A 15,557-nucleotide genomic window follows, 5' to 3' on the forward strand; every position below is an offset into this window, starting at 1 on the left:
ATAATCTCTCCTTCACTCCACTCTGAAATTCTTGACAAATATTGGTGACCGGTTTTTTTTTTACTTTAGCAGTACCGCATAACACACAGAAGGACTATTTCTCCTACTTCTTGGCTTTTTTATGCTCGCTAGTGGTGGGCACTCGGTAGGAATGTAGGCTTCATGGTATTAAAATGATGAGGTACAGAGGGAGAGGGAGAGGTAGAGGGAGAGAGAGAGAGAGGAGGGGAATGAAACTGATTACGCCAAGAAGATTTACCAGCAAATGCGGCCGTGAGAAAGTAGAGATGGGATTTGACAGCAGATACTGAGGTTGAGACGCGTCATCTCTCTCTATATATTGCAACTTCCCTCATCCACACTTCATCGTCCCACTTCTTCTCAGCTCACTCGCTTCCTTCTCGTTCCCTACTATCGCTCACTGTTTGTTTCTATTCGATAAAATGACCGAAAACAATGCTGTTAAGTACTACTCTCAAGCTGTGTTCACTCCCATGGAAGTCTCCATAGAGCTTAGCCAGAATGAAAACGAATGCTTCGAAAGCTTCGATGACGACGGCCGCTTAAAGCGAAAAGGAACGATGTGGACGGCGAGTGCTCACATAATCACCGCAGTGATAGGCTCCGGTGTGCTTTCTCTGGCCTGGGCCATCGCCCAGCTCGGGTGGGTCGCCGGCCCGGTCGTCATGATCCTCTTCTCTTTCGTCATATATTACACTTCTTCTCTACTCTCCGACTGCTATCGCTCCGGCGATCCCATCTCCGGCAAGCGTAACTACACCTACACCGATGCTGTCACGGCTTACCTTGGTCGGTTCTTCAGCAAGATCAATTTTTACTGCGAAATCTACTGATTTTTAACTAGCTCTTGCTTGTTCTGTAAATGTTCTTCAGCAAAATCAAATTCTTACTACAAGATTTCTCAATTTTATATCAATCTATGATTGTTCTCTCATGATATTTCCACAAGATCAAATGTTTACTGTAAAATATAAAGATTTTAAACTAACCCATGCTTGTTCTCTCAGGTGGGTTGAAGGTTAACATATGTGGTTTTATTCAGTACGCGAATCTCTTCGGCGTGGCCATTGGCTACACCATTGCTTCCTCAATTAGCATGACGTAGGTTTCTCCTTCTTCCTCTGTTAAATTAGGTGGAAATTAAGAACGGTAAAATAATAAAATGCTTTGAAATTTTCAACAGGGCAATTCGGAGATCGAATTGTTTTCATCAGAAAGGTCAAAATAGCCCCTGTCACATCTCTAGCAACCCTTATATGATCATCTTCGGAGTTATAGAAATCATTTTCTCACAAATTCCTGACTTTGACCAAATTTGGTGGCTCTCCATTGTCGCCGCCGTCATGTCTTTCACTTACTCCTGCATCGGCCTTGCCCTCGGCATAGTTCAAGTTGTTGGTAATTTACTCTTAATTTATCTCTTCAACAGAAAACCAGTTATGAAATTCCCATGCTAAAGACTCTCCATTTCTTTTCCAAACAGCAAATGGCGGAATCAAGGGGAGCTTGACTGGAATCAGCATCGGTGCAGTCACCGAAACCCAGAAGATTTGGCGCAGCCTGCAAGCTTTCGGCGACATTGCGTTCGCTTATTCCTACTCCATGATTCTCATCGAAATCCAGGTATCAATCTTTTAAATCAATCAATCAAAACTTGAACTTCAGCTTTTTTTCTTTTTTCCCTAAAACCTTTCTTCTGCTTCAGGATACAATTAAGTCCCCGCCCCCATCCGAAGCAAAGGTAATGAAAAAGGCGACTCTTTTAAGCGTCGCAGTAACGACAGTTTTCTATTTGCTCTGCGGTTGCCTTGGCTACGCCGCCTTCGGCGACTCAGCTCCCGGAAACCTACTCACCGGCTTCGGCTTCTACAACCCTTTCTGGCTTCTCGACATCGCCAACGCCGCCATTGTCATCCACCTCGTCGGCGCCTACCAAGTCTACTGCCAGCCTCTGTTCGCCTTCATCGAGAAATGGGCGACAAGAAAATGGCCGCATTCAGAATTCATTTCCAGAGATATCAATATCTGCAGGTCATATAAACTCAACCTCTTCCGACTGGTTTGGCGCACGGCGTTCGTGGTGGTTACTACGGTAATCTCAATGCTTCTTCCCTTCTTCAATGACATCGTTGGCCTTCTTGGCGCAGTTGGGTTCTGGCCTCTTACTGTTTATTTCCCGGTGGAGATGTATATAGTTCAGAAGAAGGTAGCTAAATGGAGCACTAGGTGGGTTTGTCTGCAGATGCTTAGCTTTGCCTGCCTCGTCGTCTCGTTGGCAGCAGCTGTTGGTTCCATAGCAGGCGTTGTCTCTGATCTTAAGGTCTTTCGACCGTTTAAATCTAGCTACTGACATTAGATAATGGAAAGCTGAGCTCTGTTTTTATTTGTTGGATTTCTGTTACTTAGCACTTGTTTTATTGACCTGCTGCTTGTAATGGATGGAAAGTTCATCTAAGAGAAGGAATGGGATTAAAATTTTGAGAAGATGAGTGCCTGTTGCCAAATGGTTTAGGGCTTTTGGGATGCCGAGAGTTTCATGGAAGAATCTGAATGGTTTGGGTTTTAGAATTTCGGCTAAATAGAGTGGGTACATGCCACATAATAATGATATATGATCAAATAATCTGGTATATTATTTATTTAAGAAAATTTTGTTTAAAAATTTATTTCGGATCAAATTATTCTTAATATAAATACATTTTTGTCGAGCTATATTCCACCCGATACATTCAAGAGCACTGTTTCCAACTCCTTCCATTCACTATCAGTTGTCAGACATTCTTTGTACTGAGATTTTACTTACAGTAAGGTAAGAATAGTTGGAATTCGGAGGGAATATCTCAAATAGCTAGCAAAAATGGTATAACTCTGGTCGTGGATGCTCTTATTGCCCAAAAAAGTCATCTCACTTACGCTCATGTCTATGTGCAGGTTAATAACAGAACTGTTTACCTAGAGCACATTCCCATCGCTATTGAGGATGAAATCATAAATCTAAAAATTCAATGTGTGGCGGCCAACCCCTTGTGATTTTTGTGGTTCTTTAGTTCATTCCCAGGGGTCTTGCACGTCTCAGCCTCCAACTGAGCAAAATGAGAACATTCTAACTGTTTTTATGAATAGGTGCAGAAGACCATCCCAGACTCCTGAGGACCTCCAGCTAGAGTAGCTACAAAATTTGTCATTAGTAGGACTAAGGCTCCAACTTCTCAAAGCTAGATTCTCCACAACCTGTAACTAGAACCTACTCAAACTCCTAACCTTAAAGTAAAAGACAGATTTCGCATAGCCAATAGCAGCTGATATCTTAACCTCATAACCCTCAAGCCAATAAGTTCATTTTGAAACACACATCCTCCTCCACAGATCAAATTCCTCACAGCCAGCAATAGCCGCTCTCTCAAACTCCTAACCCTCAAGCTAATAAAGTCATTTTGAACCACCCATCATCCACCATAGGGTCACCAGTCTTAATAAATTTGACTCCTACTCAAACTCCTCCATTGAGGAAACTATTCAGACTTCGATTACCACAATTGTTTTCGTCACAGCTCCCACCTCTATTGTTTCTCCAAATAAATTTGACATCCTAACAGATTCTCTTTCTGAAGCAAATTATAAGGAAGAAGCTTGTGTGGATAAGAGCTTATTATCAAAGTGCAACTTAAAAAAGCATACTTCAAACATTACCTCTCATCAAAAGAATCCAAGAACCAAGCACTTGAGAAAAGGCCCCTCGTCTTCTGCTAAATCTAAATGATTTTTCCTTCTATTGCCACTTGCATGGAATATTAGGGGATTTAATAATCCCAGGAAAGTTCTCACTTGCAAGCAATTGGTCAAAATCAACAATTTGGATATGTTTTGCCTTTAGGAGAATAGGATTCAAGCATATTCTTTATCTGATCCCTGGGTTTCTACTTCACATTGAATTTTTGATGGTGAAGTGAGCTTCAATAATTTTGATCTTTCTACCTCTGTTAGAATTTAAGTCAGATGGTCACCCAAAAAAATTCACTTATCCCCTACCTTTACCTCTTATTAAATGATCAGTGGTTTGATTCATCTCGTGTCTTCTTTTGCTTTTCTTCTTTCTGTCATTTATCCCTCTAATTCTGTTGACGAAGGCTCCTCTCTCTGGCCAACAAATTTGTGATACTGCTCCATCTCCTCCTATGCTCTGAATTATTATGGGAGATTTTAACTACTGTAGATTTCTTCCCATAACCTACTCTGCTTATTTGTGCATTGAAGGAGAATCATTATATAGTGTAATTTCCAAAGAGAAAGACTTTTGGACAGTAGATGTAGGTCAAGTTGGTTGAACCACTAAAAATATTGATTTGCATTTTCTTACTTACCACACTTTACTTTTAGTTGTGATTTACTTTATTGCTCTTTATTTTGATTTAGGGATGTCAAAATTGGGTCACGGGTCGAGTTTAGGTCTAACCTGAAGCTGACCCAGCACTATTCGGGTCAACTCAAATCCAACCCATTTTTCAAATAGGTCGGTTTTTTCGAACCCGAACCCAGAACCGCATAGTTTTCTCCTTGGACGACGTTCCCTTCCTGTCAGAATCAAAGTTACAACATTTTGATTGGAAAGAACGATGGGAGTTTGCTTGCTGTGAAGGTAACTTCTCCCTTTCGTGTGCTTCTTCGTACCTGTTCGACTTAACTCCTTAGACGACTTTCCCTTCCAATCGAATCGAAAGTTACAACATTTTGATCAGAAGAAATGACATGAGTTTACTCGCACTCTATGAAGGTAACTTTCTCCCTTTCGTGCGCATCTTCGTATATGTTTGACTTCACTCCTTGGACGATGTTCCCTTTCAATTGAATTGGAAGTTAAAACATTTTGGTCATTGTGGGCTCCGAAAATTCGGCCCCGGCCTCTCCGCTAGTTTTTTTCTTTTTTATTCGGCGAGGGAGTTTTAACTGATTAGTTCCGAGGTAAATTTTGGAAGGCAGATGGGTTTCTAGATAAGACACTACCCATAGATTTCGCCCTCATTTTATGAGGACTTTATAATCTGAGTTCTGGTTTTCTATAGGAGCAAGCCCCTATAGTTAATTACCCCTCTCGATCACGAGAGAGAACTTTCGATTAAGGCTATTCGTCAATCAAATACGTAGAGATATGTGTTATCTGGCATATAGTAGCAGCAATGGATTTGGATTTGGAAATTATATTTGAATTTGGGTATTTGGGAAGTTTGGAAAATTTGGAGATATGATATTTAAAACTCAAAATTGCATCATCTTATACTTAAAGTAGATGGTTGGGGAATGGATGATGGACCCGATCAAGATCCCATGGTTTTGTCATCCCGGGCCATCATGGTCCCTGGTCTACTTAGTCAGAGGAGGTAGTCGACCCAACCTGACAGAAGGATCCTTATCGGCAGCCATGGGTTGCTTCGTCCAAGGGGACCTTGTAGACCTGTGGTGGATATTTGCCTAAGGGGACAAATTTAAATTCACCTTAGCTAATAGAGGGCTTTGTGCCCTATCAATATATCATATTGATTCATATCTCAAGGATTTGATGTCAATAAGGAACGTATCGGTGCTGGTCATAACCGATATTTCGTGGTGCCATTTGACGGCAAAACAACTCGATTCAGAGGGCCCCGGGTCATAACCGTTTATCCTGCGGTGTCATTTGATGGCAAACGCAGGTTAGAGTACACATACCATGTCCTTACTAGCATGAGATTATTTTAGAATGGATCCTAGTGATATTTTCGACTAGGCATTTGGCTCTAAGTGAGCTAAAGTTATATTTGAATTTGTCCATCTCGGCAAACTGTTGCAGAGGGTGGATGGATTTTGCTTTAAGCATTGATGGATTTATTTCAAATTTTAAATATTTGGGATTTTAGAATTCGTTGGATTTTTTGCTCTGGGAAGTTTTGGATTTTTGAATTTTGATGGGCATTTGGGTGGCATTATGAAAATATTTGGAATGGACCCCTCCGGTTGAGATTTTCATTCAACACGATCATCATTGGGGTGTTTGGGGTTATTTGAAAATATTTATATCTTGAACCTTGTCGACCCTATCGACTTGCCGATAGGGGATCAGGTTTTATAGGCTTTGTGTCTTTATTAGTGAATTCATATTGTTATAGACCTTGAAGGTCTAATATGAATGTATTAATACAAATACATCGATCACCATAATCGTATATTTTTTTTAAAGGTTCGAACCCTATTGACTCCTACAAATTCGTATAGAAGGATCGGGTTTGAACTTGAATTCACTTATCGACCCGCGTAACATCCCAAGATGTCACGTGTATACCAATAACATGCTCGTCCGGGCCCATACGGGTGTTTGGGGGTATTTTGTAATCATTTGTTGAACCTTATCAACTCTTACCTACCTGACTTAGGAGGATCAGGTTCAACTTTAATAACCCGCGCAGCATTCCTAGACATCACGTGTGTTCCAATAACACGTTCATCGGAGCTCATGTGGGTGTTTGTGAATTTCATTGATTTAACATATCTTTTTGTGTACATATATGTATACAAGCTATGGTGCACGTGCATGGGTATTTTGAAAGTATTTGTAGATGCCTTATGTCCACTTGTATAGAAGTTGCGGATCCGATGGCGTGGCGTTGTAGTTGTGGACGCCTTCTGTCTACTCGTACGAATGTTACAGATCCGGTGGTGTGAAGTAGCAGCTTCTGGATTAGTTATTTGCTGCTTTGTACAGGTAGATTATCATGCACTACTTGCATGATTTACGCAGGTAGATTATAGTGCACTAACTAATCTCTTGCCTTGGATCATATGAGCTCGCACTTGTCATATTCTTCATACATTTGCGCAGGTAGATTATAGTGCATGTAGATTTTTGGTCTTTTCAGTATATCTGCTACTGCTGCATCTAGATAGGTAGATGTATTCCTTCACAGACTGAAATTGACTTCAGGATACTGCATTTATTGAAGTCTTTCTGCATCTACCCATAAGTGGCATGATGCGCATACATCTGTCTTTGTAGAGTGCTTGTATATATTGCAGATCTTTTGTTGTGTATAAAGGCTTTTGTATTTATCACAGTTCTTCCATATTTATCTGTAGATGCTCATTATACATTTATTCTTCAAGAACAAGTTATTACCTATGCACGGATATCATATGTATTTGTTGTCTTTTGTATGTCATGGATATTCTACTTGCTTGCTGGCATTAGATTAAAAATCTAGAATATCGTCATTCAAGATTTTATATTTTTGAACTTGTTGTGCAATCATAGACCTAAGGGTCCCAAGTCCTTGTATTCATGGCTTTACAATCAAACTATCATTCTCATGATCTTCTTATCACTTACAAATAGGTTAATTGCAAGTTTGTTGTCTTCAAATATGATTCACAAAGATAACTTGCAATCTATATGATGGATTTGATATTCATCCATCTCTTCATCCCAATTAAGATGATTAACACAAGTGGCTTATTATTGTTCAAATAAATTACCATTTTAAATCTTGAAATAAATTTGTGTATGAGTCATTGCTTGCTTGGATGAGATTTGGATGGATTGCCCTCCTTAATTAACATTTACATTCTCATTAGAATGATAATTCCATAAGAACATTGATTATCCTCCAAATTACATTCTTTGAAGCTCCTCCATTGATGTTTATTTGAGTCCTTCAACTTGTGTTTATGAATGATTTAGATCTCTTTGGTTAGCATTTTGCATTCAACTTGAGATGACAATTCCTTAACATTCCATTAAAGTTTTGATATCATTTTCAAGTCAAGCTCTTTATAATTGTCTCAAGTCACAATCTTGAGTCATTGTTTTTTTTGCATTTGTTCTAGCTCAAAATGTTGGAGCCTTGCTTCAATATTGCTTCAATATTCAAATTTGATTTAAATTGTTACAAATTCAATTAGGCTCAAGTTCAAGTCATGTTCCGATCGAGTTTGAGTCCAAATGAAGTCCTCCATATGATCCAACTTGCTTGAGTTCAAATGTCCAAGATCATGTTCAAGGTCTTTATTCTAATCATTTGATTTTTAAATCAAATGTAAGCTCAAATCTTATATTTTTAAATTTATTTGAGTTTGAGTTCACTTAGGTCAATTGAATCAAGTTTACAGTCCGAGTCCACCGTTCTATCAAATTCAAATGTTCACAAGCTGAGTCTAAGTTCGATCGTCCTTTGAGTTCAATCAAGTCCAAATATAGCATTGCGTTCACCCGAAATTTCGGCAGTCTTCCGGCGTCTCCCCCGTTTAGGGGAAAACTACGGAAAACTAGGCCATTCCCACCACGCTAAGAAAAGCGTGTATGGTAGGTGCCCTCTTTCGAGGACACTGCGGTCGTGTATTTTTTGATCCCACACCACGCTAAGTATGGGTATTTTTGAAAATGTTTTTGCAAGAAAAACAGTTATTTCCCCGCAAGCGGGTACTTATGGGTATCCCCGCTTTGTCGTACGCATCGCACCGGGCTCCCTTCCCACCACGCTAAGAAAAGCGTGTATATGCGGGGTTTCATAGGCGATACGAATTTCGAAGAAAGGATTTTGGGTGACTGCTCGCTTCGTCGCAAGCGTCGCAACGCACTTCCTCCCACCACGCTAAGAAAAGCGTGTATAGGTGGTCGCTTTGTTGCGCCGCATGCATTGAAACGAGTTTTCTAAAATTAAAAAAATTTCCAATTTTTTTTTAAAGCTCTTTTTTTTTCTTTTTCTTTTTTTTTTTCTTTTTTTTTTGTTTCTCTTTTTCTCTCTTTTTTTTTGGAGAAATCTTTCTTTTTTTTATCATTTTTTTTACAGATACACACATGAATTTGCACATATATACATATATATAAATATTTACATACTAAAGAGAGCTGTGTGATAGAAAAACATGTTAACTGTTAAAACTAAAGGAAAACAAATACTAAAGAATAGTAAAAAAAAAAATGCTAACTAATTAGAAGATGGCATCCAGCAGAATTGTGGACTTGAGATAGATGTAGGAATGGGCTTCATGGCTTTGAGAGGTGAGTTAAAAGGTTGCTGTTTGGGCTGTTTTGGCCCCATTAAATGAAGGAAGATTTGCTTAAGCAGGCTAATGTGATTGCTTAGAAATGTGGATTTGAGTTTGGGAGATGGGCTTTTGAATTCAGCAAACTGCTGTTGGACTCTTTGGTGGTGTTTAGACTGTAAATGATGCAAAAGAACCAATCAAAATGTCACAACTTGATGTTAGAAGGGCCCACATGATAGGAATCTGTTGATTCTTTCTATGTGGATTAAAGGCTGAAGCTCAGAGCATGGGTTGTTAAGTAATCAAACAGTTTGCTGCATGCTTCCTTTGATTCTCGTGACCAAAAGGAAAGGAGAAATGCAAGACCCTTGACAGAACTCCACGTGGAGAGTGGCAAAAACGTTGCTGAAACGAATTTAAATGGAAGAAATAGTCAAGAGCTGAATGCAGATTGGTTGAGATCGGCAAAGTACGAGAACTGAAGAAAGCTACTGTAGCTTCTATAAACCATTAAAGGCTTTAAAACTCCTGTAGATCTCCCTTTGAAATAAGTGCAATATTACTTCCATTCAGCAGTTGGAGGAGAAAACGACAAGACTTCAGGTGTTCGGCAGGGAAAACGGGGTGAGGTTAGATGGAGATCTTGATGCATGTGGGAGGGTAGATCGAACCAAGAGCAAGTAAATGTAGTATGGGGAGTGCGCTCAGTGCAAACGAACAGGGAGGCTGTGGGAAGCTCGTGAGTAGAGGCTTGAATGCGTGAAGGCCGGCAGCTACAGTAGGAAATCAGTTAGGTGATTTCAGCAAGCAGGTTGGGAGGCGGATCTGCTAGAACCTGAGCGGGAGATCCGTCTTGAGTGGAAGATTGGCGTCGGAATCCACTTGAATGAAGGGATTAAATTCAGTGTGAGGCAGATCCACCGGAAGTTCGATTTGGTGTTGGTAGGGACGGAACTTGAAGAAGCTCAGCAGGTGGGAATTTGGTCATCTGAGCGTGGGGAGGAACAGGCTAAAGGATTTCGCACAAGCTGGAGACTTTCGTTGAAGCAGAGATGTGTGGATTGGAAGAAGAGATGAGGTTCAGAAGATTGTGGATGGAAGGAAGCATGAAGAGAACGCCAATAAGCATGATCTCTATTCGTTGGAATCAACCGAAGAGCTCGTTCCACTTCTATTTAACGATGAAGTCTTCATTCAAAGCGAGGTGAAACGTCTGTCCGAGGTTTCCATTCAGCTGGATTCGGCAGAGATTTTCGTTCAGAGGATACGAGGTTCTCACTTAATGAGATGTGAAATTTGTTTTGAATTTTGCTCTGATTTTACTTCTTTTAAATTAATATTAACATCACTAATATGTTATTAATATTAATATAGAGTTTAAAGATTGCAATCGCATGTTGAATTCAAATGAAGTCCGATGATTTGTATGTGAACTGCTCTGCTTCGCGTGTCGGCTTTGTCGAATATAGGAATTAAATATATTTAGTTATTTAGGATATTGTCGATATCTCGGTCGCAACGGTGCAGTTCGTTTTGCGATCAGACTTCATTGACTATCGTCGATGCCTCATTTTCGTCATAATGCACGTCTTTGTTCATATTAGATCGCCTCGGAATTTATTTCCACCACCTCAATGATCCAATTGATTGAATAAAATATAGGATTCTTAATGGAGACGATGTTCCGGACGCAATTGCATTGTCCGTTTGTCGAGTCGGACGCTGTCCGAGCGTTTTCGAGGCCTCGTTCCTTCGAACGCAGGCCTTTATATCATATTTGCATCGCCTAAAAATTCACCACCATCTTAGATGATCCAAAATTTATTAAATAAAATGTGTAATCTGAATGTCGATGATGTTCCGAACACAATGGAATTGTCCGTTGTCAATCGGACGTCGTTCGAGCATTTTCGAGGCCTTGTTTCCGTCATAATGCAGCCTTTATATCATATTTGAATTGCTTAGAAATTCGCCACCATTCAGACGATCCAAATTTATTAAATAAAATGTAGACACTTAATGGTGACGACGTTCCGGACACAATGATACTTTCCGTTTTGCAATCTGAAATCGTTTGGGCGACGTAGGGGACAAACTCCTCGATATGCGTGTTATTACATTGGGATCCGTGTCACCATTACGATTGATCCAATTAATCACACAAAGATGTATATTTTGAATGTCGAGGACGTTCTGGACGCAATGTCATAGTCCCGTTTTCATGATCGGACATCATCTGAGCGCGTCGAGGCTGATTTCCTTGAAATACGCATTGCTCGAAATTCATGTCATCATTAGGATAATCTAAATTGACAAATAAAATACAGTTTTTGAGTATTTGCAATGTTCTGAAACATTGACGAAGTCCGTTTGTTGATCTGACATCGTTTGATCAGCCTCGCGCCTTTAATTTCGGAGATCGTCGTCACCTTTTGACCGATCCGTCCGATTCAATTGAGAGAGGCCTCGACCCAACAGAGTTCAGTGTCCTGATCGCAAAGATACCATCCATTTGACACTCGGAGGTCATGTGACCCTTCATAATGATGTTTGTATCAACCCGTGCGCTGCTCGATCCGCCATTTTTGTTCTTTTGCGTGTAGTTTAAGAATATAAGGGTCAACATTCATAAACAAGAATGGGAGTTTGCTCGTTATGAAGGTTTATCTCTTTCACGCGCTTCTTCGTCATCTGTTCGAATTCACTCTTGGACGACATTTCTCTTCAATTGATCAGAAGTTACAAACATTTTGATCAAAGCAACAACTGAAAGATCGCTCGTTGTGAAGGTAACTTTCTCCTTTTCGTGCACTTCTTCGTTCACACGCGGCTGGATTCCAGGTCAAAACCAGATTTTCGGGTGAACTCGAACACAACTCGGAATTTGAAACGAGTAAAAAATTAAGGGCTCAAACTCAAAATATTCTTGTCGGGTTCAAGTCAGTTTTTCGGGTCGTTTCAATTTGACACCCTAGTTTGATTGTGATCATATTTGTGAAAGAGGATTGTGATGAATATTTTTTATTTAATCTTGACTTTCAAAAAAAAAAGGCAGAAAATAAAATTATATTTGCTTTTATTACGAAATGCGTTACAAAAATTTAAAAACACAAAAAAAATTGTACTTTATTTTAGTTGTGATTTGCATTGTTCCAATTCATTTGTTTAATCGCTTCCGCATATTTCAAGATTATTTTTAATAAAAACTTTAGTAAAGTTTTATAATTATCAATTCAACCCCCCTCTGCTGTATCTCATAACACTATCAATTAGTATCAAAGCTAATGGTGAACTATCACATTAGAATTGCGTTGAGTATAGTATCAACACAGGATTTACATATAAAATAGATGGATGTAAAAATTGTCTTTTCCCATGTTTAATTAAAAGAAGAGTTTGTACAAGTTGAACCTCAAGGATATATGATTTTAAAAAATAGAAGACAGGATGTGCTGTGTAGGCTCAAAAAGAGTCTATATCAGTTGAAATTGCGGAAGGCCTATAATACAAAGAGAGGAATAACTTTGTGAGGATGTGAGATCTACTAGTTCTTCTAACTTAAATAGTAGTTGTTAGAGGAACTCCCTATACATCATCAACCTAAGTATAATATACTTAAAAGAACCTTCTAGAGTTACCTCTTTGAAGTCCTTGTACATTTTCTCTTCATTGAATGTCACATCCCAGCTTTTGAAAATCTCTAATTCTGATAGTCCTAGAATTTATAACCAAACTCACCTGAGCTATATCTAATGAATATGCACTACTTAACAAACTTTGGATCGAGCTTACTCCAATATCTTGTATCAATATGAATATAAAAGGTATTACTAAAGACTTTTAAGTGAGATAAACTAACCTCTTTACCACCAAACTTTCTCAGTTAACCCTTTAATCTAGAGGAATTGTTGCAATACGATTGATTATATAATCAACAATATTTTCTATTTCTTTCCATAAGTATTTTAGTAGACCAGCATATAGTTTCATTCTCCAAGCACTCCTTATGATAGTTCTATTCATGTGCTATATAACATTATTCTATGGACAAAAATAATAAAATTTGGGAAGTTTAAACCTCAGAAATTTCAAAACAAAAATAAATTCAAGATACAAAATACCTCGTAATGTCTACAAAATAATTTTTTTTTTTTAAATTGAGGAGTTATCTCTTTTAGTTTTAAGGCAATAATGGCAAAGAAAATCGGAATATACATAAATATATAAAATGGATACAAATAATAAAGACTTATCCATCAAGTCCCGGCGTCGCCGCCGCTTGTTTCTCCTGGCGACACTAGCTAGGCCCGATATCGCTGGCCCCCTCTGACTTCAGATCGGCCGAAGCGACAGGAACGACGACGCATGGCTTTCGCCAAGGAAACAGTGTAAGGTACAGGCAGGCCAAGATCCAGAAGAGCCAGGGGACGGCAATGAGGACAATGCCGGCGACGGCGAGCCAGGTGGAGTCCTCCATCTCCGGCAAGGTGATGTATAGGATGAGCATGGCGCCGCCGGCGAGGATGAGAAGGAAGAAAAGGAAACTTATGAACCAGAAGCAAATGTTACCGGACTTTACCGTTGGGATAGCCATTTCGCTGGCCTGGTGGTGCGGCGGCTGGTCCCCAGCTTTTGGCCCTATAAAATTTCTATTTAGAAACTAAATGTTTTTTTTATTCTGCACAGATCATGAATGGAAGTTTTTTCCCGATCTGTAATATCAAGAATGGTGGGTTATGGCTAGACGGAGAGAAAAAACCGGGGAAACGGTGAACTCCAACAACGGCCTTAATCTTATTTTATTTTATTTATTTCTTCATTTATTTTTATAACTACGGCCTCTTAATAAGGGTTAGGATGTAATTGTCAAAATATTCTAATACAAAGTATGTTAGGATTAGGATGTAAATGAGCCAAGCTGGTGATCTTGATCGACTCGTTAATGAGCACACGGGTTAAGAATAGTACTTATTTGAGTTTGAGATTGACATTAATAAAATTCGACTTTTTAGCTCACAAGCTATCTTTTATATTAACTATTTTTGATATTTAGAAAAATAGAAATGTTGCTGTCATTTTTGCACTAAAGCTACTCTTTGGTCATTTTTTATTTTTATTTTTCTTTAAAAATTGAGTTGCTTCCATTGAGTTATAACCGCGATGTCTGTGTCTGACATCTTCTCCTGTGAGCTGCCACTACAACTCTCTCTGATGAGCTTCTCCAAGGGTGATGAGCACTTGAGTCACGCTGAAGCTTAGTTTTATCTTAACGAGTCGAGCTCGAGCTAAAAACACAAGCTCGAGTTCAAGTTTGAACTTATTGTGATTGTATGAGCCAAGCTCAAGTTAAGTAAAACCCAGCTTGACTCGTTTATACCACCATATTAAGATGAGCCTTGAAGTTATTAAATTATATTAAATTATTATTATAAATGATATCATAATAACATAAATCTTAGTGCAAATTCAAGGACAATAAAATTTTCTCGACTCATTTTGTATACTACATATTGTTTATGTATTTTTTGCTAATTGCATGCCTTCAAATATAAAAAAATAATAGTTCAAAAAAATGTTTTAAAATTTGGGCCAAATTAAATACAAAGCTTAAAAATAATTCTCCATAAAACAAATTGATATGGAAAGTCTTAGATATAATAGAGCTTAGGTCTAGTATATCTTTAATTTCTATAATCTCTTTTTGTAATATTACATATAGTTGATGTAAAGAGTCATAGGGATGAACTGATATGAAGAATTGTATGTTATTTGAGTTGGTTATTTGGTTTGTGGGATTTTTTATTCTTGCATCCTCTCTTTTTTATTTTTTGGATCAACTATTTCAGTTAGAATCAGAGATATAAAGAAGATGGACTGCCAAAGAAGATTGATTATCGATGACGATCAAAGCCATCATGCCTTTTGGATAGCTAAAATGAATGCATCACTTGATTGATTAGATTATTTATTATCTAATTTTATTTGTTCGGCATAGAGATTATGTATGGCAACCAAACTGACATCTTCCCCTTTGCTCCTCCAGCATGCCTGCACGGCTGGGCCCATATCCGCGCAAAACACCACCTCCAATATTCAACCCACCAGCGCCTTTGTAGTTCATGCATTTGATCAGCCTCACATGAGCATTGTCTCTTAATTTTCCTAAACTTCCCACTCTTAAAGAAGATCCTACTTCAGTTGCTGATGATGACACCGAGTCATCCTCAGATGATGACTCGTCTAGGGATATCAACTATACATCTGATGTTTAGTCATCCACGACATCGCCACGGGGATCCTAATTTTGGAGAACCATAACTCTTCAACAGACAAAATTACCTTGAGAGCAACCTCACACTCGAAGTGTTACGCCCCAGAATTTAATTTGAAAGAATTATTAGTTTTTCTTTCTTTTAATAACAATATTAGAGCTATCTAATATCATCTATCAGTCATAAATAGTGAATCTAAATTTTATAATTCAAAACAACAATATAAATCAATACTTATTACCCCAAAAATCA

The 15,557-nt window shown here is 38.6% G+C and overlaps 1 protein-coding gene across 1 annotated transcript; it reads left to right on the forward strand.

Moving 5' to 3' along the window:
• The first annotated feature begins 212 nt into the window (after positions 1-212).
• Positions 213-2,609, forward strand: LOC110111144 (amino acid permease 3). The gene is made up of 5 exons (XM_020842887.2): positions 213-810; positions 1,029-1,122; positions 1,205-1,419; positions 1,505-1,644; positions 1,727-2,609. The coding sequence occupies exons 1-5, from the start codon at positions 444-446 to the stop codon at positions 2,369-2,371; spliced, it is 1,461 nt and encodes a 486-aa protein (XP_020698546.1). The 5' UTR covers positions 213-443; the 3' UTR covers positions 2,372-2,609.
• Positions 2,610-15,557: the final 12,948 nt, after the last annotated feature.

The sequence above is a fragment of the Dendrobium catenatum genome, unplaced genomic scaffold (genome assembly GCF_001605985.2).
Source record: "Dendrobium catenatum unplaced genomic scaffold, ASM160598v2 fragScaff_scaffold_447, whole genome shotgun sequence".
Taxonomy (NCBI): Eukaryota; Viridiplantae; Streptophyta; class Magnoliopsida; order Asparagales; family Orchidaceae; genus Dendrobium; species Dendrobium catenatum.

Excerpts from the sequence above, each read along its gene's own strand:
- LOC110111144 (XM_020842887.2), top strand. The coding sequence starts at position 444 with ATGACCGAAAACAATGCTGTTAAGTACTACTCTCAAGCTGTGTTCACT. Across the intron at positions 1,123-1,204 it reads GCTTCCTCAATTAGCATGAC|GGCAATTCGGAGATCGAATT; the intron begins GTAGGTTTCTCC and ends AATTTTCAACAG. Across the intron at positions 1,645-1,726 it reads TGATTCTCATCGAAATCCAG|GATACAATTAAGTCCCCGCC; the intron begins GTATCAATCTTT and ends CTTCTGCTTCAG.